A 25052-nucleotide genomic window follows, 5' to 3' on the forward strand; every position below is an offset into this window, starting at 1 on the left:
TTCCCATTGGTAGTTTCAAGAAGTTTTCAAAATTCCATGTAAACCCTTTAAACTATTCTAATTGTAAGTGTCCATAAACTTATTTGGACTTAGATTGCACATTCTCCAGGAAAGAAGAAATGATCATAGTTTTGGTTTTGAATCCCTTGTTACATTTACACCTGTTTATTGTTTTAAATAATAAATATATCAAATTTGAGCTAAGTTCTAAGATGATCTAAGTTCTTTTCTTTACCGCTGCTGCGTGATTAATGATTTTAGATAAACTTCATTGCACTAGTAGTAATAAGAAAACGGTGAATATCAACAATAGTTGTTAACGGAAGATATCAAATTACTGGTGTGTTAAGTCGCGTCAGTCACATGGAGGCTTACAATAACCCGGGGCAGAAACCAAACGAGTAATTTGGTGTAGAAATCTAAGTAATGTTTGCATAATACTTTCCGAGTAATACTAGTGATTAAATGTAAAAATGCATATTTTAATGTACAAATTTTGGCCAGCGGTTTCCCCTTCGCAATAACCAATATGCAATGCAGATCGGTCAGTAACCTCCTAGCCCGCTTACTGAAGGTAGAGTTACATGTATGCAACGAACTTATCTACAAAATGATACATCGTGTAGCGGACGGAAAAACACTTCATATATTGTTACAGTCTAAGAAGTCTATTATCGTACAAAGCAATTCAGCACATTTTTTTCTTGGAATTCAATGACTTTTCCAGGTATTCCACGGTTATTTTATTAGTAAATCCATATAAAAAATTTCTCACATACGAATAAACTAGTATCTATTTTGGTAAAAAAATAAGAGAATGCTAAAAATGTTTTGTTAAGAAGTGTACTGGTTATTATCATTAATACTTCATTTGGTGCGAAACAAAGTACCTACCTCTCGACCTACCTACAGATAATATTTTGAATTTACGAAAATATATAAGTAAGCATTAAAAAAGTCGATAACAAAGGTTTGGTAAAACTAACAAAATTTAATAAAATATATCGTTAACCTTTGTACTCTTTTACTCGTACACTCGCTCGTACATATATTGAAGAAAATAAGGATAAATGGGACAGTGCATAAAACGAGGCTTAAATTAAACCGTTTTCAAAGAACTAATAGAATAAAAAAGAAAGAGGTGGAGTTCATAAAATAATGGCACACAAAAATTCCAGATTTCTTCATAGAAGCATAAAATGTCGCAAAAAGGACATAAGAGATTATTTTTTTATAAAAATCCGAGTAAAAAATCTGATTGTAGTCAAGTAAGTTAAATAATAATTAAAAATTAATATATGGATATTTAAATAAAGTTCATTTTGGTGTAGAACAGAAACTCTACAAAAGTGTAATTTAAAGGGTGTCCCAAAAGTAACGCAGGATTTCAATTGTGCGCCATTTTCATTCCGAAGAGTTGGTAAGTAGCATTGTGCAGGATCACCATGTTGTAGTAAACACGTTGCGGTTAAAGAAAATGTAGCGTTATGAGACGGATGAGCGAATGAAGATTATGATTACAAGTACGGAAAGTGTGTAGCTGAGACTGTGCGCAAATTACGTGGAATTTTCGGTACAAGCAACGCCCCGAATGGAACAACAATACTTCAGTAATATTTGGGCTGGGTATTAAGGCAACAATTCACATCATCTATAAGATGCGAGCACGAGTCATCTTCCCCCTCCCCCTCCCCCTCACCCCGGTTTCTCGCTATTTTTAAGTAGTACCTACTTGAGTATTTTATAGACCATGTATAAAAGATTTTCCGACTTCTCAAATTACTTTTTGTGGTTTGTAAACAAAATCAAAATAAAAATGGTACGGATTGGAGGGACAATTATCAGTTATTATCAAGCCACATCACTATGTATCGTTGACAGGCATTTGTTTTTCACTGGAAACTATTATCTAGTGATTAAACAGCCTAAAGTCCCTACATTGCAGTTGATGTACCTCTAATTATTGTAACACAATAATTAATGTAAACCGAGATGTAAACCTACCTTCAGAAAGCTTTTACATATGCAGTGTTTTTCAAGGCCATCTACGGATGACATTTTGCTATTAAACTATTAAATAATAACACATAATAGACACAAATAAACATGCTCTGTTCACATATCTAGATTACTATTATTTTGTTGTGACTAAGTATCAACAAAACATTCCGACTACTGGAAACAACCATAAAATTAAGTTTTAGTTATGTGAATTCCTTGTCCATTTTAGTAAATCAGGGACGTACACAAAATTTAATTACATAATTACAAATCTGTCCTAATTTTCTGGAACCAAGATATCACATTTCCAGTTTGTTTATTCTGGCACACACAAGACATGTCCAGTGACGACTGATGAAAATTGAAATTGTCATATTTTGATAATGCAGCAATACCGTTTCTTAGGAAAAATTTCTATGTGTAATAGAGAACTTTCATCAAGAAGAAATTTTGAACGGAATTTGGGAAATAAAAAATGAAAATAGTGGTTGCCCACTCTGAGATCTCGAAAAGGGTTTCACATATATTTGCATTTTCTTTTCGTTATCAACAGAACTGGTTGAGCAACTTTTAGATACAATCAGAAGTTTTTTTTTCAGTTTTGAAAAAAATAATTTTCTTTGTAGTTTTTAGATTTCAATTTAATACTAACATATTTTTCCATCTTATAACGCTGTTAACATTATGAAAAATGTAAAATAAAGACCTCATTTTTGTTATCAAAATGTGACCAAAATTTTAAATTTCTTTATTAACCATTGCTTGCTTTTTCTTGTTTCTAAGAGTAATAATTACTTATATAACTACATATTTTAATTTATTATTAGACATAATTTTAATTATTAAAACAATTTTTAAGCCCTACTTATATCAAAATAAGTGAAGCTCCTTTTATGTATGTATATGTGTTATCTCTAATGATACTATGTATACAGGATGATTCACAACTTATCCAAAAAAATTTGGGAATAGATGCGGCATGAGAAATGGAGTCAATATTGTAAAAAAAAATTTGTAAAATCCTTATAGTTTCTGAGAAAAAAATTATTGAAGTTATAGCACATTAAACCACTACTTGGCTGAACAACTGTCGAGACAACTGTAGTCTCTAGCATCATTCGCCACGTGGCCTCATCGACTCCGAATACTGAATTCGGATTTTGCAATCGTCGTTGCGATATTTACCTGTTATCTGTGGTTTTTATAATACGTTTTTAGTAGTTGGTGTCAAAAATGGGTAGTTAGTGTCAAAAATGGTTTGCGTGTACTCGGATTTGATGGATATTGTTTTAATTTATGGTGAAGCGTTTGTGTTATAGTGAAACAAGACATCATTTGTGTTAGTTCGTAGAAAGTGAGTAAGACGGACCCAAATGTGTTTACATGTTAGTGGATACAATTTTGAACAATTGCTGTTGCAGCATCGGGTATGTCAAATGATTTTATTATTTAAAAACGCAAATTAATTTGATTAATAATTAATAAAGGCAAAAGCATTTGAATTTGCCGATATAAAATAGGTGCGATAAAATTCTATTTACATATTTCTTTCGTTGCGAAAGTTTTTGTCCGTTTTTATCACGCCGCCATACCGGTCTCATTGTGTGAGGTCAGGTTTTACAGTGGACCAGTTTCCAGTGCCGTGCAAAAGTGTATTTTTAAATCAATTTCGAACTGACCTTTTTGATTTTTTTCTTTACAAAATTGTATTTGTAAGGGTCCCCTGTACATCCAGATTTTTTTTTGGATAAGTTCTGAATCACCCTGTATTATACTATACCTTATACAAACACCTATAACTTATACTACCTACTTACTGCCTAACAACGGCGACAGATTATGATGATTGATTAATTGGAGACGAAAAGTTTTTTATTATTGCTGTAGGATTCAAATTCTGGGAACAAGTTGTGGAGGCGAAAATAAATATGGATATGATAAAAAACATTTGGTTTGACACTCCGTTTGACCACCATGACATAAGTTATATCTAATTTTTATACAAACATTGTTTCCTGTAACCAAATATTTTTTATTCATAAAATACTTTTTCCACGTTTCAAGTGTATGCTTTATAAAATCGTTTATAAAATGGTTTTATTTAAATATTTTATCAATAGCTATTAAATAAGACAAGTGATTTCATTGTCTCGGATTTTCACATACCCAATTAGACATTTTTGGGAACATTTAAGTAAACTCCGATTTATATAACTGAATATATAACAAGGGAACAAGTCAATAAATTTTTTTAATGATCAATTTTAAGTATAAAAGTGCATAAAAAACGCCATATCACCACCTATCATTCGTTCACATTTCACCAAGACATAAAAGTTATGGAAAAACATTATCAAGAACCGAGAGAGTCAGCAATCAGCGCATAAGAGAAAAGGTCACATCAGGAGTTTTAAAGAAAAGTGGGAAAGAAAATATAAACCAACACATAAATGCTTTGTAGAATTTAGTATTAAAAATATAAAATGTACTTCTATGTCCAAATAAAGTTTTGTGTGCACGTTAAAAGTTGATTACTTTTAATTTTTATTGCATATTTAGAATACTTTGTCATATCTAACTAGATTGAATTGTGACTAAACTGAGGGTGATACAAATTAACAGAGTTCAAATTCGGATTTACCACGCCAAAAACTATAAAAAATAGCTTTTTTCGAAGTGTTTTTTTGCAGACCTGTGTTACATATCTGACAAGCTCTCTCATGAAAAAAAATCCCGTATGACGGGAACTGTGACTAACATAAACTATAGTGGTCAAAGAAGTGGTCATTTGAGATAATATTTATCGTTTTGTTTTATGGAGCTCTGTAAGTAGGTATAGAATTCTTTTCCCAGAAATTGAAAAATTAAGTACCTACTTGACTAAGTAATTCAATTTCATATAGGTATTCTATCATCATTATCTGATACAAGTAATCCCTCGAATAAGCCCATCTTGGGTTCTTGGATTATTTATCTTCAAATACTAGAAAATTTGACTCAAGTACTTATAGGAAAATGAATGATAATGTATCATATCGACTCGATATTTAAAAAGGAAAAATATGACTTTTTCTTATTCTCTAACAGCGCTGTTCTACCGAGTTTAGAGCTCGGTTTAGAGACAATATTTTAAATCTCTATATCCAAACTTTTCTCTCGGTAGGTATAGACTATTAAGAAGTATTTTAACTCGTATTTTACTATTTTCAATTGATAACAAATTCGATAACAAATATGATTACTTGATTATCCACTCACTGATTTTATTTTTTTATTTTCCACAATTCTCTTAAAGATACAGGTTTGCCTAGCATTGTTCGAATTAAATTGACAGAAAAAAAAGCTACGCGCGTGAGACAAGCTGTCTCATGTACATCATAATCGCTTTCTCTGTTCTCAGTATTATCTTATTTCCTCGTATTGTTTTAGGGAATACGGGGCGACAGCAATCTACCCACACAATGTCGCATTAGATTCAGAAAGTATTAATATCCTCTTGTTTCGACACTAGTCATTATTCAATCTTCACAATTTGTTGATTAAAGACAATACCTTATACTGTAATTCTTAAATTCGAGGGGGAAACCGCGAGTAATTTGCTGTATAAGTTTGAGTAATACTGAGTACTATTTGAGTAATAAATAGTATGTCACACGTCCGATACCCCATTTCCATTATTTCTGAGCAATAAACGAGTAATTAAATATGAAAAACGAGTATTTTGATGTACACATTTCGGTGAGCGGTTTCACTCTCGATTAAATCAGACACTGGTTAAATAAAAATGACTGCAAAAACATCTATTTGAAGATAGAAATTGTGTGAAACTGTCTTTATTAAATCTGTTAACCGCATTGTCAATTATGCCTGAAGGCTTACCTAACTTGAGTATATGTAAAACAAATATATTACCCTCGATATTACCAAAGTATTACTCACGTATCTAGTACTCAAGTTTGTATACCAAGTTACTCCTGAAGAGCAAGAGGTTGGCAGTAAGTTCGGTCGCTGACGCAGCAACCCGGCATTGAAATATTTGAAAAACTTGTTCCCATATTTATTTAGCCATACCCATTTACAGGTCTGGTCGCCCAGTTGAAACGCGGCACAAATACAACCGCACTGGGCCACCTGGTCATAAATTCAGTTGTCAATAAATATAATTTATTATAGGCACCTTCTATTAATCATTCATATTACAATTGCGAAAGGGAGAAATAAGAGAGATATTTTGTTTACTAATATTATTACAACACGATATTTTGAAACCGAACAAAACGAAATTTAACATCAATATAATAAAATAGTTTGAGGACATAAATAATTAAAATATGTTGTTGGTCAAATGAACATATAATAGAAATTCTCTATGCATTACATTTACCTATAAAAATTATTACAATTTTTTACCTTCAGCAGAAAATTTTTTTAGGGACGCCTATGAAACTCATTAAATGTTATTGCTACGCGTTTTTATACATGTTCAACTGACTTCGGAAAGACTAGACCAATTCCAACTTATCATGTTTCATATTTTTAACACAGAAGCCTCGACGAAAGCTAATTACTTCAAATTTTCTTAAACTCCTTAGGCATTTGTGGTAAGTATTGCCCAGATTATTTTCTTTAGTTCAATATTTTGTTTTTTGATCAGGCTCGAGATCGGGCCATTTTCGGAGCTAAATAATTACCTACTCTAAATAATAAATAATTCAATGAACAAACCTCGGTATTACAAGATTTTAGTAATATGTGGGGAAACATATTTTTTTATTTTAATAGTTGACTTTAAATAACTGCAGATATATTTTTTAAGTGGTTTGTGCGTCATTGACAAAAGAAAGAAAGAAAATTGACACAATTTTTTAAACAAATACCTATAAATACCTAATATTTTTATTATATACGCAAAAAAATATGGTTTTGATGCTCATATACCTAGGTACAATATTCTTGAACCGAGTAAAATATTTTCACTTAAAAACACTTTTACGTTTTAATTTCAAATTTTTTTTAGGTTAGGTTTTTTACCATTCGGGCTGCATGCAATTTCTACAATTTTATTTTCTTTTATACGAACTTCCTAATGTGGACGATTTTCCAGAAAAAGGCTTTTAATTGAACTCTTAAATATTACGGTGTATAAAATAAGTGGCTCATGTCAAAACTTATTGATGAATGTCTCATCAACATCGCATACATTCTTACTAATATTTTAAACTCTAACTTCATATCAAAATTTTAGTAACTGTAATTAGTCATTACTAACTACAGTCACTAACAGTCACTAAAATTTTGATATATCTTAATTAGAGTTTAAAATATTACTAAGAATGTATGCGTTGTTTATGACTATGAGACATCCATCAATAAGTTTTGACATAAGCCTACTTGAGAAAAGTCACTTATTTTATACTCTGTAATATTGTAAGAGTTTAATTAAAAGCCTTTTTTCTCGAAAACCGTCCACATTAAGAAGTTCTAACAAGGGTACATTTTTAGAAAATAAAATTGTACATTAGAAATTGGAGCCCGTATGGTAAAAAACCTAACCTTAAAAATAATAGAACTTAAAATGTAATAGGAGTGTAGCATAACTAGCGTCCTTTATGAAATATCCAAAAAATAATTAGACCAGCGTATTTAACATCCTTAAAAACCCCAGAATACCAAATTTCATAAAAATATTTCGCACCGTTTGGAAATTTTCGTAAAATTTTATTTAAAAAAATTTTATTTTGTCGCTCTGTATCTCGAAAACAAGACGAGATAGACATATAGTTCATAAGACAAAAAATTTTTATTTTTTGTCGTACTATCATCCCTTGTATTTACGGGAGGTCTTTCTGAAACTCCCTGTATAAATTATTAGTCTTGATTGGAGAATTTTTTTTGTGTGTATGTTTCAAATAGCCTTCAGATTTCAAGTTTGTTTATCAGTATCAGTAGTACAGCCTCGACTACAGCTGAATTTGAGTGAAAATATGTCAGCTAGTGATGGAGACATTGGAAAGTACTAATACTGAACACTGCCCACTGGGTATTTTCGAAATTCACTGTTTGTAACTCCTAGCCATGTTTCAAAGCAAAAACCGAGGCAAAAACTTTTACCAATTATTTTATTTTAAAAATTTACCATTTTGGAGTTACTTTTTTAAGTTAATTTTAACCTTTAGGGAGCAGTTCAATGAATATAAAATAACTGTACTCGAAACTTGTTTCTCAAAAAAGTACTTATATGATTTTTTTTGGGATGCGATTTTAGACACTGCATAATTATTAAAAGAATTCGCATATTTTGGTTAGAAGTTGCAAAGGGCATAGCTTGAAGAAATTGCAAAATTTTTGCATCAATGATATTCAGCAATGCCGCATAAGCCGCCACTCAATTCAGTATTATTTATTCGAGTATTTATTAGTCGATTTCAAACCTGAAACCATTTCACTGTAATTTAAATAACATTATCTCTTCAAAGCTGCAGATAAAATTCCCTCTACAACAAATAAATCTAACCAGTTTGGAATACGAGCACGAAAATAATGACACTTGGTAGACTAGAACCTCGACCAGTATCTTTGTGTTGTATAATTCCTAGTACATAGGTACCTAATACATTTGCTTGTACGATCAGGGTCACTGGGAAGGTGCGTTTAAAGTGCCTGACTAGAACCTCCAATATAAACAGTCAAGTAGGTTCCCAGGCAATTTAAAGCTAGATTCAATCAAAATCGAAAAACTTATTGCGGTAGAAAAACTAATTTTCAAAAGATTATTAATCACTGCTTTTATTTAAATGTATATAAATATGCTCAAATATAAGCCCCTAAATGTATTGATGACAAACTGATCTTAATTCGGATACAACATTGGAAATTAGAGTAATTCAGCAAATTATTGATGTAACTATAACATCTGAGGTTGGGTAGGTATCCCTACAAATTATTAGATACGAGTACCTATGTATATTCTAGTTACACTCAGGGCAGTAATAGATTTTTCACAGCATAGTCAAGCTTGTTAGTCCAGCTATGATTTCCAGTTATCTTTTAATTGAAGATTTCCGTTTTTACGGCCTTGAATACTAATATGTATATGCTTGATCCCCCTTGCATAGGAGGAACGCAGAAGTAGAAGTTTTAGCTTTGCTCTAGCTTGAAATTACAGTACTTTGATTAAATAAATTCAGCTTAATAATATAGGTAACTGATTTGCTTCACTTCAGTTGTAAATGTAAGTTATCTTTTATAATAACACTAGTATACAATTATGAGTTAAATAATATTGTGAATGATATAATTTTCTTTATATAGTCATAATAATTTAAGCCTTTCAAGTGTTCGTTAACTTAAATTGGAAAACTGGTATCAATTGAGTGTAATTAATTTATGTCCAGTTAAATATTTTCATTTCACACCTAGTTAGTAAGTAGGTACACGAATCAAGTCGCTTAAAAGCAAACAAACATTTGACACGATAACGTTAACAAAGAAACCAGAAATTTAAGGTAGGTAACCTAAATAAGATGGAACCTTTTATATTCCGAAATTGTAAAAATTTAGAGTCTCTTTTCAGGATGCATCCTGCATTTAAGACACAAACGCCTGTCAAGTGTCAAACGACGAACGCATGTATTGTAAACTAAAAGAAACTAAATTAGAAGTAAACTTACGCTTTCGTTCTGAGATGATCGTTTTTGTCGAGGCACACAAAATAACGTCAGTGTAATGCCTTTTGTCGCCTTGTATTAGGTAGGTACCCCACTCGAACACTGTATGTACTATTAATCCAAGAATTGAACTCTTAATAACTAGCACTGGTAGTTGGATGTCTAAATCAAAACAACCATTAAAACACAAAACAAAACAAAACACTGGCTACTTCGTGAGATTACATGTCAAAATTTAACGGCGGAACGCATAAATGCAAAGACGCAACACAACCCCGTCCCCGTACAGCTTTACAACTAACTATACCTCCTATCTCTCTCTTCTTTCTCTATACTTCAGCCACGTTCTCTCACGAACACGGCCTCGTTCGGTACTCGATCGCTCCATGCATTGCCATGCAACAAACAGCAAACTAATCCACTCTACCTCTTCCCCTCCTATTCCCATGAATAAACAGTTGAATGGTAGAACGAGTCAGTTCAGTCAGTGTCGTACTTAAAAAAGTCAGAGGCGTATACAAGCGAGGGCTAGGAGGCCCGCGCCCCTCACTTTTTACCGCTAGATCTTCATAATGAACAGAGGTTCCCAAACTTAGTTTGGCTACCGCTCCCTTTTCAGAAAGAAATATTGATATTGTTCAGAAAAAATGACCTAACTCATGTGTTCTATATGTTGTACTTATTAAAAACTTACAGGTGTGCATGTTAGAAAATCTGTTTTGTTTGACTTGAAATTAGCGCATTAGTTAAATTAGAGTAGAGACTGAGAGAAAATTTGAAACTAGGAAACATTGTTTTAATGTAGTAATTAACAAAGTTAATTTTAATATGATAATTATTCTATTATTGCATGTTAGTCCAGACGGTATCTGTTTCACAAAGTCCATATTTGGGTGAATCATATATCCACGAAGATTTTTGGCTTTTTGGCTTTCAAATATCACTAGAAATTAAAATTTTTTTAAGCGCTTAAAAAAACGTGGGCTTAACTTTTGGCGGCACAATATGTTAAAAAAATTTGAAAAATGTCATATTTTTCTTCCTATTTAATTATGTATTTTTTTCAAGAGCTGATTTTAGGCGAAAATGGATGAGGAAAGAAATGTTTGTAATTAAATTTTTTACAAAATAAAATCGAATGAATCTTGATTATTATTGTATAAATCGAAAAAATCGCCGAAATTGGGGTTAAAAAACATTACTTTTTAGGGAATTTCTTTGGGATCTTTAAATTGGGTATATGACCATACTTGGTTCGAGAAAACTTCATGTTATGTAGAATCATCGCACCAAATTTTATCAAAATCTATAGATTTTGCATAATAATTCACCAAAAAAATTCCCCATATTTGGCGATTAAAAAATGTAATTACATTCCTCTTCCATTTTCGCTTAAAATCAACTCATGAAAAGATACATAATTAATAGGAAGAAAAATATGAGATTTTTCGAATTTTTTAACATATTGTGCTGCCAAAAGTTAAGCGCAAGGTTTTTTTACGCGCATAGAAAAATTTTCATTTCCGCCTAGTCCATGTTAGATTATTAGATCAAATTAAGCTTTTTTAATTTACTTACGATTTTTTCTCTTATCTTGTACCATCCTGAATTTTGTCCTCTTTAATTAATTACTGTTTTTTTGCAGATTAGATTAAGTCAAGTTAAGCTTTGTTTTCTATCAAGAAAATTTTTATTTACTTAAATTGTAGTAGGTTGTTTAGGTATACAAATAGGTACCTACTATTTTTCTTTTTTTAACAATCCCAGTAAGTAAATTTTTCTCGTGTGTACTCCATTTGAGAACACAAATTTTACATATACTATAGCCTAGTCCAAATCTGCAAACAATTTTTACATAAATGTTCTTACACAATACCCGTAACAAATCGTGTAAACTCGTAAATAAAACCAAACGTTCATGAAATGTGAATTGTTTCCCTCAGAATAAAAGTTTAGGGGTAGAAGTAACCTGTCCGCATCAATATTTTTAAATATTTCAAACAATATATTCCAAGGTTAAAATTTTTGTAAGCTGCATATTTGTGAATTTTAAAAGAAAATATAAAAATCGTTGGAACATTTTTAGATAGAAAATCTTTTGAGAGAATTCAAAATATGTGATGTTACTGGATTCTGAAGTATTTTGAAATTAACACTTACTGATTTCGAGACTGAAAAGATTGGTCCATTTATATACATAGCCTTTAATAAATTAATACAAGCCACGTGACCGCCGAGCATAGGCAACCAACATTGCACTCAACTAAATATGCTTAAATCTTACAATTAGCTTCACTAATAGTAATGATTCGTTTACAACGAGCAATGACAAACTGTTACGTCTACGTTCGAGATAATGCGATCGCTGATAGGTTCAAGGAATTGTCGTGAAAAATTAAACCAATCAGCAGCCAGTGAAACAGAGTGTTGTGTTTTAATGTGAACTTCATCTTATTTTAATAATTTTTAAATTTACCGAGTGGAGGAAATAAAATTACTGTTTCAAACAAAATTACTGGTGACGTGACTTGTAAATATTTTTAAAGGATCTGTACACATATCAAATGCGCTGAATGTACCCGTTTGTGAACGAACATGTCCACACTAATTGTTTGCGGGCAAATATTTTTATTTAAAACTTTTGTTTTAAATCCTCGTCGGAAAACAAAAAACACAAATGTCTAAATGTGTAAATGATTTACACAAATGTTTGCAATCAGTTTTTAAACAGTTTTTTAGTTTTTATGCATATTTTTGTATGTTTACTGTCAAGAGAATTTAGTTCTTGGCTTGGTCTAAATTCCAGATTCTAAGGACGCGGTGCTATGGGACTTATCAGAACCAAGGAAAGAAGAAGAAGAAGAGAATTCCAGATAAGTATAACCAAAATTAAAATATACTGTTTCCATATTACACATATTTCACGATTTTCTTCAGTATCTTATATAGGCTAAAGCTGGGTAAATATTTGAGTTTAAACGGGTTCGAAGCAAAGCAAAAACTAAGCCTTTGGGAACAGTATTAGCGGTATTTAAATATTATCTTGCCTCGTATCCGTTCATTGTCAGATGTGTACCCGGCTTAACAATTCGCGCAGGTATAATATCTTTAATCATTATTGTATATTACATAAAATTAAATCTATTATGCTCCTTACCTTATTTACATGATAGATATTGAAATCTAAGCTGAAGTGTTTTGATTTTATATTATAAAAAATATAGGTATGTGCTTAACATACCTATTTATCTGTACCTACTGGACAATTTAGTTATATCTAGTGTGCCACCCCATTTTGAGAAATCTACGCCACTGCTCGCTGCTCAAAAGAATATTGTTTATTGTTTGAATGCGTCATTTTTATCATCTAGGTATACACACAAACAGTAAAAAGAGGGAACAGAAATGTAATGAAAATGTTTATTTATATTTTAGCTTTTAACGCAAGTGATATTTTCGTAGATATCTACTAGATACCTAATCCAACACAATTATATCTCCCAGTCTTCATTAAAAATTGGATAGGTAGGCATTTTGTTCGAATGACTAATACTGAAAAAATGTAACGGCATACAGAATGGAACTAAATCTTATTAATAAAAATATTCCTGACACAACAATCAGAATGTTGTATTAATGGTTGCATAACTGTCCTCTGAAAAGCTAAATCATTGAATTCTCATTGTAAGCCAGCAGAAACAAAGTACAGCCTCAAAAATTTTTATTTTAACAATGGAACTTTTCTATCTAAATTTGAGCTCCAAACTTTAATCTTCCAGCAGGGTTTCTTCTCCCAAAATATTTAAATATGATAAAGAGCTGAGCAACGTAACTGTCTAGAGCTCAGATAAGTCGAATAACTCCATACATGTTTCAGTTTCAGTTCTGAAAAAAATGCCAATATATTTATAAATTATAATGTACGAACATTTAAAGTATAATTTTCAACATTTATTACGATAGATAGTAATAGTAATTATGATTAGGAATAGAAATTTGCCTGCAAATTATTATGGTACCTACCTAATTGTAAAATTTACACAACGTATCTTCCAAAGCAATTCACAGAATCTGCATCACTAGACTGAGTTCGTTTAAAATTTTCCAGCCCCGTCAAAGGAATTAACGTTGACTTTTGAGTTTTTTTAACGCCTGATTTTCGTTGAACAACTCACTGATTGTATTGAAAATTTAATCCGTCTGTTATATTTACCATACCGACTTTGAAGAACTTTTCAGACAGTGCAATATTGTCAACCTGATTAATAAGATCATTGATCTTATATTTTGACTCCAGGGATGTATAATGCGGCCTATAAAGAACCAAGACGCTATATTGTCAGGAAATACATGTGAAACCATTTTCTTTAATGTTAATATAATTTTCTTCTAGATGTACCTTCTTGAACTAATTGCGCTGATTCAATTGGTAATCCATGGCCTGTTGCGAGTTCTTCTTATGTTCTTTCCGAAAATCGATAATGATTTTTTAAATAAAAATTTATCTATGTAGCCTTAATCTGCATCACTAGAGCCCCAGCATCATACATTAAGCAGAATATATTTAAACAGGTTAATGTTTCAAAATGAAAATACAAAGTTCATCGATACATGCTAGACACTCTTTTTGAAAATATTTTCTTGCCTTGTGAATATTTTGGCACTCTATAACCTTTAAACGAAGAATTTTTTGGACTAAGGTAAGTTGACTCAAATTCAATTGTTTCTATGTGGTTGCTCTGACAGACACACTTGTATACAAAAAAAAAATCATTAATTTTGAATATGTTTCTTATATAAAACTTCCTAAAAAATGCATTATAACATATCTATTTTTATAATACTTGTCCGTGATCAATGAATTACAAACATTTTAGTCTCCAACTTTTAACTGAACATTTTTCTATGTATAATAACAGTAAGAACTATTGTATTTTACTTTACTAATGGACAATGAACAAACTGGCACTTTTTACCTCTGTGTATTTTCTATTCATTTTTCATTATTTAATCTCAACACTGAAAAAATTATCTAATTATTCATTAGTTATTCAAAAAGGCTATAGAAACATGGGTTCATAATTCCAGTCCTCGGGAGATTGAAATTTGAAAAAAATTTCGCATTTTCAAAAATATCTCCAAAGACATATGATGATAAAACTTGGGCTAAATGTTTATCTAACTAAAGAAAATAAATTTAGATGTAAATACGTCTTACAGCGGCGGGGATACCGGAAGTTACACTCACTAAAAACTCTAGAAATTTAACACTTGTAGATCAGCGTCATTTTCGGTTTAAAATTACTCCTTTTAAACTACTTACATTATTGTTATCAAACACATCAATAAACTGATGAAAACAGGTTTACAGTTTACAGGATTTTTGGTTCAAATAATACAATTTTATAATATATAAGTATAAGCATTGTATAAGTAAATACTTTACTTATACAATGGTATAAGGCAGCCCTGAAAAAATCCGAGAAAATTACTGACACAATTTTTCTTCTGGTCTATGCCTCTGATGTTATCTCTTACAAAATGTAAATTTATACGCCAATGTCTTTTTCGCAGTTTCCATGATAATTGTATTTAAATTCGTAATAGTGGATTTCTAACAAGAATCTATGAACTTTTTTTTGAAATACGGGAACAGTTCTAACCTTATTTATATACATAAACAAGGGTTCTAATGCATTTTACATTTTATGAAGTGTCTAGTAAAGATAATAAAATAAAATTGGTGAAATGTAGGATATGGTCGCTTTTTGAATAAAATGAAAGATATCCTTTTCTTACTATTAGGCGTTACAGGCGGCAAAGTCCAGGGTCCGAGTTTATTGAGAGTGACTCACTTAAAAGTACTGAAAGAATCGCTTCTTGGATTTTATAGAGGTTTATTTAACAAACGTAGTGTAATAAAATTTTAAATAATCAATTAATAAATGAAGAAGTAAAAATAAATAAATTTTGAGCTAGGAAGGACACGGAAGACGGCAGTTGCTAAAAAAAAGAGGACATAGAAGGACGTTCACACCGCTTAATTGTCCTGGCTGTCCTCGGTGGGACACCTAAAGATATACTGGCAAACCCAAATAAGGGAAACGACAATTATTTTGAAAATGGCATGGCGCAATATAATGTAAGTATTTATTTTTTGGAAAACAGTTTGTGAAAGCGATATGAAGCAGGATAATTTGTGTGATTTGTGTTTTTTTATTTGAGAGGGAGAATTTGGAACCAGTAATAGAATCCATCACAAGCATTAAAACAACTATAAAATATGTCTTAGTACCAACCAACTATAGAATACAACAAAATACGTCAATCTAGCTTTAAACTACATAAAATTTCTCCAAATTCACTGTGAAATACATTAAAGTAGTCCGTAACTCCTTAAAAATGGATCAAAAAGAGAATATTCCAAAATAACTAGAAATAAATCGTAAACTTTTAAAAATTTTGAAATAGTCAATACAACTAAATATGTACAAATACTTTGAAAACCTTAAAATATTGCAAAACCTCCGAAATTTTTAAATGTATACATACCTACAGGTATTTTAAAATACCTACAATTTTTTCATAAACCTCTAATTACATTGAAATAACTTGAAAACCTCAAAATGTGTCAAACTAACTCGAAAACATCTACTTCAAATATTGTTTAAATACCTCAAAAGGTCAATGGTCGAATGCTGAAGTCAATGGAGGATAATGGTCAATGTCCTTGGATTTCTGGAGTCATTGATCTTTAGACTCCAAGATTGCCCCCAAGACCAAATTTTCGTAGTTTAGATTTTTTCTAATCGCAAAGACAAGTCTCTTATACAATATTGAATATACTATCAATACTATGTTCGGCGATTTTTTTTACACAGGAAAACAACCTTATTACAATTCTTTTTTCAATATATGTAGTTGTGTTTTTGCCCTTTTTCGCCATTTTTGCCTTAAACAGGACTGTCTGCCAAGTTTGGTTATCAGACAAAAATACATCAGTCATTGGGATGGAGTCCGTGTTTTTTATATTTACCAAATATAAAAAAATTAAAATATATTAAAAAATATATAAAATTAAATAAAATTTCAATTAAAAATATAAATTGAGAAGTGCATATTCAATACAGAAGAGACTTATCGTCCCTACGAATATAAAAAATCTAATAGATATTTTTTTTACTCTTCTTTGGTTTCAACGCATCAAAATATATAAGAAATGATAGGTCTGTGTTATTTTTTGCGTACTTTCCATTAATTTGTAAGATTTCACAATTTTCTTTACAAGTTATCCCTCGAATAAAATTTCATCGAAAATTTCATCATGCATGTCTGTAGGATCTAAAGAGGGTCTAAATAGTGAATACAAATGGGAAAAAAAATTATAACTCTGGGACGACTTTCGAGAAACGATACGCCTTTGGCACGATATCTGTCAGAGTATAGGCTCTTCAAATAAAATTTCATACACTTGCAGAGAGTTTGACTTAAGAGATATGAAGTAAGATAATTTTATTGGAAGTTTCCATTCCTTTTTTCCTTTGAAAGTGAATTTTACAGAAGAAACAGTATTTCACCTGGAAAAATCATTCCGCACTCTCTCGACCCGTCACCGCAGATTGCTTGTCATTCGACGTCAATCATAGTACATCAAGTTACAAATGCTGTGAAATATTGAAACAACATTAATCACTGTCATTTATACATCGACAGTAAAAGTAATGTTTCCAATTTTAGCACGATAAAACTAAATATACATTTCCTTATACACACAACCGCAAAAATTCCTACCAGGAAACAATTCCCCTATTTCAAAACTGGCGCCGATCCTCTCCGCGAGTGCTAAGTCGTCAATTTGCAGGAAACTCGCGTAGCGCGCCTCTTTCCGTGGGTTTATATTTAGCAGGATTCTAACGCCCGAGCTTCAGAATTACCGCAACAGTGCAGTTGTAGCGAACGAACGATTTGTCAAAACGACATAAACTGAGTGATATTTATTCGAAAATGAAAGTGGAGTTCACGACGGTTTTGGTCCTGGCCATCCTTTCCATTGCAGCAGGACTACCTGGTAAGCATTACTTCAATTTAAATAACACTGACGGTATTTTTCTTTGTCGAACGAAAACATTGTTTACTATGGGCAAGTATGTTATTGTTTATTTGGTAATTAATATGCCATACAGAATATAGGACATGATATTAATTACTTTGATTGATATTATTAATTAAATTAATTAGTAGATAAATTTATTTCCAGGGCCTAGGGTAAACAGTTATACATTGGAATAAATATATAAATAACTATCTTTTGAAGTTTAATGTGATATTCAAGGTACACGAGTGAGCATGTTATACATTTACCTGTTGATTTTTATGTTCATACAAACATGCATAGGCATGTGTGCATGACCCATATTGCAATGCATTTAAAAATCTTGTTCTATTTCAATTATCTGCACCCTTTACCCTATTTCTTATTCAATGTTTTATAATTATCCTATTTTAATCTCTCTTAGTACCAATTTGATGTTTACTTTTGAATTTGCCCACATTGTTGGACAAAAGATATTTTTAAATTTATAGAAAACTGGGCAACTAGGAAGCGGAGGTTTTTTGTTGAATCTTTCCTGCTTTTTGAATAAATAAACGTTGGTATTCCTAGATTAAACTGAGTGGTTAACAAAGCTGGTGATACCGTTCGTTTTTTTTTTACACACTACACTTCGAGAGAAAACGTGAATTCAAAGAATTACCAATTTTTAAGAGCTATCTATGGTTTATTACATTAATATCAGGCATGACACATCAACACAGATTATTTTCTCAGAAAGTATGTTTATCTTCCGGAAAAGTTATATCTGTTAAACTTCTTAAAATCTCTACATTTTTCAAATGATATTTTTAGAATTTATTTTGGCAATATACGGTACTTCAATAGTTTATAGTACCTATAATCAGTTTTAATACTTTTATTTCTTAATTAACATTTTTTTTTCATGGTTTAAAAATATGTTGAAAACAAGTTTAAGCGTTATAGCAAAGGAAACCATATATCTTAATTGAATTGGCACATTTTCAACAAAACTAAAAAGTTAAACTTTTAAGTCGTCAGGAAACACAGCATACTTTTTAAGTTATTAAACATATATAAAGAAGTATTTTACTAATAATTGGATCAGAACTTTTTAACATTACTTATGTATAAACAGTCCAAATTAATAATTCTCTAATCAGAGTAAGCAATCAGAAAAATAATTGCTCATCAATATGAAAATATTTATCCCAAAAAACGATTTTTAAAGAATCATATTGTTTTTTGACAAAAATGATATAGTAAGATGTTAGAAGAGCTTTTATTGAGTCATTTATCTTTATCAGATTTCATTAAAACGGAGCTATCATAAAAAAATACTTTCTTTGAGCAATAATTTTTTAATGAAACGAAATGGTACTAAGGTAATTTGACCCAATAAGAGTTTACTTTCATCCAAGGAAGCTTGCTTGGATAGCTATACAATTATGTCATCTTCGAGTTGAAACATTTTGTATATTGCTGGATTCGAAACATAAATAAAAAATAAGTAACGGCGAAATTAATTTCTTATTAAATCTGAAGTTGATCAAATAAATGACCGTCACTGTATTGTTTCTGGTGTATTCCTATATTATTTTGTACAAAAAATTGCTGTTCTATTATCTTTCTGATTAGGTACATTATTCTGATTCAGCAGCACTTTTTGCATAAGTCTATACATTGTCCTATTCGAAGATCTTTACAGCAATAAAATAAGTTATGGATCTTTACTGTGTTATTGTTTGCTTTTACTACTTACAAAAAACTGATATGAAACTTTTATCAAATTTTCCAGCAATTTCAAGGCAATACGAGTACTAATAAGTAACAAAATTGAAAGTTGTCTTTAAAAGATACACCAAACTTGTGTTTTTTTAAATATGATTTTTATTTATTAGTATTATTTGTTATTAGTATTTTTTATATGCTTGGATGAAATGCTTTCTTAGAATTACAGTCATAGACATAGACAGTATGATATGTAGGTATGTCTTTATTAGTAAATGTGATACGTCCAGAGGAGTCTAGCATAACAGATTGAATCTAGGACCAATATTTGGAAGATTTGGTAAAAGAAAGGCGTCCGATGTATGCAGTCAATATAATTCCCGTAAAGGTCCAATATACTCGTACAACCAGCAGGTAAATTAATGACGGTCCCATAATGGTGTGTATTGTCAACTAGTATAATGTCAAAATATGTCGTTTGCAATATTTAGCCAATACATAATATGTGAAAAAAATATTTTTCCAATATGTTTGTGCTGCTGGGACCTATTTCTTTTACCAAATATCACTTTACACTTTATTATCACATTATTACAGATAGATTAATCAAACTTTATCTCACTGGACCTTGAAAAAGTCTTCTGTCCAAATATACGAGAGTACTATATGAAATCATAAGAACATTTCGTAAATTATTGTCCACTGCTATTTTTTTTCTGTATGAAAGTAAAAGAAATAATTGGAAATACACATAACCCGAGACTCAATCTAACGATATGTAGAATTGACATTTACTAGTAAACTCTACTACTTCGCCCATAAATTATCCTGAATGCAAATTTATGAAAGTTTGAAAATATTAATTTCTATTATAAAAAATTGCTATCGTTTACACCAAATCCTTACGTCGACAATATGTTAATCATATTAAACGAAACAATAATGTTTTCGCCAATGACTCTTATCTCTTGAGGTGCTACACGAGTATGACCTTAACAGTAGAAACAAATATATCACTAAAAATTGTAAAAATATGGTAAGTAGATAGAACTATGCCTATGTAAAAATGTACACTATAATTTGCTTTTTTTATAATCGGTGTGTATATCTGTCAAAATCTGAAGTAAATAGAACACAATGTTCGTTTTTCGTCAACAATATGTAGTTGATAAAAACCAGAAAGATATATAATGTTTTGCCAAAGTTCACAGTTCAATACTTTTTATATTAATTATCGTGTTAAAGCTAAAAACACAACAGTCCAAATGTTATTGTAAGCATAACGCAAATTAACTTAAACATACCTGCAAATTGACCTCTAGGATGCATAGCCAATGCAATTATATTGTTGCAGAAAGACGCTTCCTCGTTTTTTCCAGATGATTGCTTTATTGATGTGTAATCAGATGATGACTTTAGAGCCAAACGCAATTACTGAAAAAATTACGCACATACGTGGGGGTACTAGCATTAATAACATTAGTCGGAAATTCTTGATCACTAGAGGTGACTCATTGAAATCATATTTTAAAATAATTCCTGCATTTACGTCAATATCAGGTAGCGAAGTAGTCGAGTCACTTGGAACCTTTATAGTACATATATGTGCTTGAATTCTGCGGCTTCGCAAACGGCGTATTATTGCAGTAAACACACATTTGTCTACTCGTGAGACGTTGGTTTTTGACGTAAAATTGAGAAAGTGACCTTTCATTTTTTTAGAATAATCTCAATAATGCAGGATGTCCCAATATTTCGAATACATGTAACAACTAGATTTTTGTAGTCAATATAGAATTATTTGAATAAACTTACCTACCTCTATATTCAAAGTTGCTTCGATTTTTCTCTTTTTTTTTAGTATTTGTAACGCTTATTACGTAATTATCTATTTAATTATTTATCACCTTTTTTTGGATAAGAATCCGATCTAATAAAAAATTTGATTTATTTTTTAAATACTTACCTAAATAAAATAATGCTTTATTGAGTTCAGAAACAATCATTTAGCTCAGTAGACAATTACACAGAGCCTTCAAAATTTTTTGCAAGCCACGTGACCAGTAATTTTTTTTTGAACTGTAATTTTATTTCCTTTACGTTGGCAATTAAATTAGGGTAAAATTAAAAATGATTGAAATAATAAGATCAAGATTACATTAAAACAGAATGTTCTGTTTTACCGGCTGTGATTGGTGTAATTTTGCATGAGATTCTGATCATCCAATCAGCGATCGCATTATAGCGAGCGTACGTGTAGCGGTTTGTCATTGTTCATTGTAAATTGTAAACGAATAATTAATATTGATGACGCCAAGATTTAGGGATTTTTACTAAAATTGACAATAAAATCACCTTTTCATTAGACACTTCTGTAAAATGTATTCAAATAATACTTTAGCTTTTATTTACCACTTCGATAATCAGAATATGGAGTTATACAGTACGCGCCTAAAGTATGGAATAAATTCAGTAAAAACGAAACAATTTTATTTTGGGAAAAATCCTCGAACAGGTCGATTTTTAATTTAAAAAATACATGTTTTAGCATAAAAGACTATTTTCAATCGTCATTTGTTTTCGAGTAATGACGTCATCGACATTTTTTTAAATAGCAATCCCCTATTTTTTTTTCTTGATTCTGAAAGATCGTTTCGTTGTCGATCCAAAAGTACTAAAATGTTGCTATCTTACATAGGAAAGTTTTCGAGTAAATGACGATTGAATGTTAGAAAACCCAAATCAATTAAAATAAAGCAAAAACGTTATCAAATTAAGTTTTTCGAAATGCCTGAAGTTTTTTATGGATCACGTAGGTGTAAATCTTTACAAAGTGTCATTGCCATACCGACTTTATAAGTATTGTAAGCGATATAAAAATTATTGTTGAATTTAAAGTATTTATGGCACATTTAACTGTCACACAAAGAATTGAAATTTTAATTCTTATCGGATGCGGGGATAAGACTAGAACGCAGCAGGAAGTTGGCGATTTATTTAATGAAAAACATCCAGATCGCCGTATAAGCCAATCAACAGTCAGTAAGATATAATCTAAATTTAGAGAAACTGGTAATGTTGTAGATAATCTAAAACCTGGACGACCAAGCGCTAGTGAAGATCACAAACAGAACATTTTGATAAGTATGGTAGATAATCCTCATAATACTTCACGATTGATTGCATTAAACAATTAAATTAGTCAGACCACAATGCTACGTATCCTGAGGCAGGAAAAATATCATCCCTACAAAATTCAACTTGTGCACGAACTCAATGAAGACGAATCCGACCGCCGCTTACACTTTTGTGAAATTATGATGGATTTATGTCAAGTAAATAGAGATTTACACCGGCAAATACTTTTTTCAGACGAGGCCACGTTTTGTCTCAATGGTACAGTGTACCGTCAAACTTGCAGGTATTGGAGTCGGGAAAATCCTCATTGGATGGCAGAGACACATCCCAACACCCGCAGAAATTAAATGTGTGGGCTGGAATAGTTGACAACAGAATAGTAGGGCCTTTCTTCTTTGAAGGAACCCTTACAGGAGAAAGGTATTTAGAGTTTTTACAAAATGGAGGTGGATCGGCAGACGAGGACCGATAGAATGGCCCGCGAGATCCCCAGATCTTATACCCCTGGACTATTTGTTATGGGGCTACTTAAAGTCCAAAGTTAATAGACCACATAATTTAGAAGAACTCCAAAATTTTATTATAGATGAAATACACAGAGTTACCCTAGAAATAATTCATAATATGCAAGAAGAATTTCTACACAGACTTGCGAATTGTCAAGAAGTCGGTGGGTGGCAAATCGAACACTTAATTTAGGTAGAAAACTTAATGAATTGTATTTGCTTGACATGGGAATTGTAATTTTTTTAATGAATAAAATTTTGGTTTTCTAACATTCAATCGTCATTTACTCGAAAACTTTCCTATGTAAGATGGCAACATTTTAATACTGTCGGATGGACAATGAAACGATCTTTCAGAATCAAGAAAAAAAATAGGGGGTTGCTATTTAAGAAAAAAGGCGATGACATCATTACTCGAAAACAAATGACGGTTGAAAATCGCCTTTTATGCTAAAATATGTATTTTTTAAATTAAAAATCGACCTGTTCGAGGATTTTTCCAAAAAAAAAATTGTTTCGTTTTTACTGAATTTATTCCATACTTTAGGTGCGTACTGTATATTTTCGATACGAATTGATCAAACTAAACTCAAGATTGCTGTTCAAATTCGTAGAATTAATAATTTATTTTCATTACATATAAACAATTGTTTATGATTTACAGGAATGCTATAAAAGGAATTTCATATTTTTTATTTTACCTATTACGTTATGTTATTTATTGTTATTATGAATTTTGTGATGTCTGGTCTGCTTTTAAAATAAAAAAATAACAAGAAGCATTAGCAATAATTCACAACAATTTAGTCTATACAAATTTTTCAACTGTGAATCACGTTTTTGTATTAATTGCGTAAACATGTTTACACAGGAACTTCCAAAAATGGGTATTAAAATACATAGTGCAGTGTAACAGCTAATGTATAAATATTATGTTTTCATAAACAGCAATCAAAATAATTGTTGATCACGCGCTTTTCACACCAATATTTTGAAACATATTAAGTATGTAAGTTTTAATGTAGTATGCACTAGTTTTATTATTATCATAGAAGTTCTAACACACTACAGTATTATTAAAACTTAAAAAAGTGGCGGATTATGTCCTAATGATCAGTTTTACAATTTATAATTAGATTAGTTGCCAGTTTTTTCTCTTGGATGTCCTATTTTATTTTATTGTTCATTGTTCAGTTATATTATACGAGATAGTATCCTGTTTTCCATACTTAGTACATTTTTTTGTTTGCCTAAGTACTTATAATAAATTACAGTTTTTGCTAAATTGAGGTCATTAAATACTTTAAACATGTTGTTTTCATTATTTGCTATCATTATGGGAAAATTGTTTTAGGAATATTTCATGAACATATATGATTAAATATCAATTTATTTCTGTTAGAAAAATTACACAATAGCGTGCTGGGTCATCACGCGGAAATATTAAAATCAGTTGTAGCTTGAAGATATCGGATAAATAAAAGTCATTCACTATTAAAAACAAAAACAACTATTTTATAAAAAAATGTAATAATATTTAAAACTGAGTTCACATTCAAGAGATGTAGATACTAAACCTGTTTTTCTTATACGAAACTATATGTTTTTATATGTTGTCATTAGATATAATGGACAAAATAGCCCACGTAATTGTAGACATTGCCCACAATTTAAGGGGAAGCCTAGGGGGGCAACGTCATCAGATCTAAGAAAAGGTGCATCAAAAAGAGACAGTTGGTTACATAACTGCTATAATAAACGTCAAAATTTGTGGACAAGCGTCAGTCCTTACTTTGACTTATCTTTTAGCTTAGCTTATAAATTCAATGATATTATGTTAGAATGCTTGCTCAAGGTCACAGGGATGTAAAGTCTAATGCTATGTTAAGGGAGGGAAAAGAATTGCATGTTGTACGGTGGCGATTATGGTGTCCTAAC

General features: G+C 30.9%; 2 protein-coding genes across 3 annotated transcripts in view; one reads left to right on the plus strand and one right to left on the minus strand.

The window, feature by feature from the left end:
* The window catches only part of LOC108913214 (signal-induced proliferation-associated 1-like protein 1), a 157881-nt gene extending 147822 nt beyond the window's left edge, over positions 1-10059 (minus strand). For both annotated transcript variants that reach the window (XM_023455180.1, XM_023455179.1), the window contains exon 1: positions 9672-10059. The gene's annotated coding sequence lies outside the window, so the exon portion shown is untranslated. The remainder of the gene's footprint in view (positions 1-9671) is intronic.
* Positions 10060-17564: 7505 nt separating this feature from the next.
* LOC108913215 overlaps positions 17565-25052 on the plus strand; it is a 46913-nt gene continuing 39425 nt past the window's right edge. Inside the window, exon 1 of the mRNA XM_018718724.1 lies at positions 17565-17736. Within this exon, the coding sequence (XP_018574240.1) occupies positions 17673-17736 (64 nt within the window). The 5' untranslated portion in view covers positions 17565-17672. The remainder of the gene's footprint in view (positions 17737-25052) is intronic.

This window comes from Anoplophora glabripennis, unplaced genomic scaffold (assembly GCF_000390285.2).
Source record: "Anoplophora glabripennis isolate ALB-LARVAE unplaced genomic scaffold, Agla_2.0 scaffold572, whole genome shotgun sequence".
Taxonomy (NCBI): Eukaryota; Metazoa; Arthropoda; class Insecta; order Coleoptera; family Cerambycidae; genus Anoplophora; species Anoplophora glabripennis.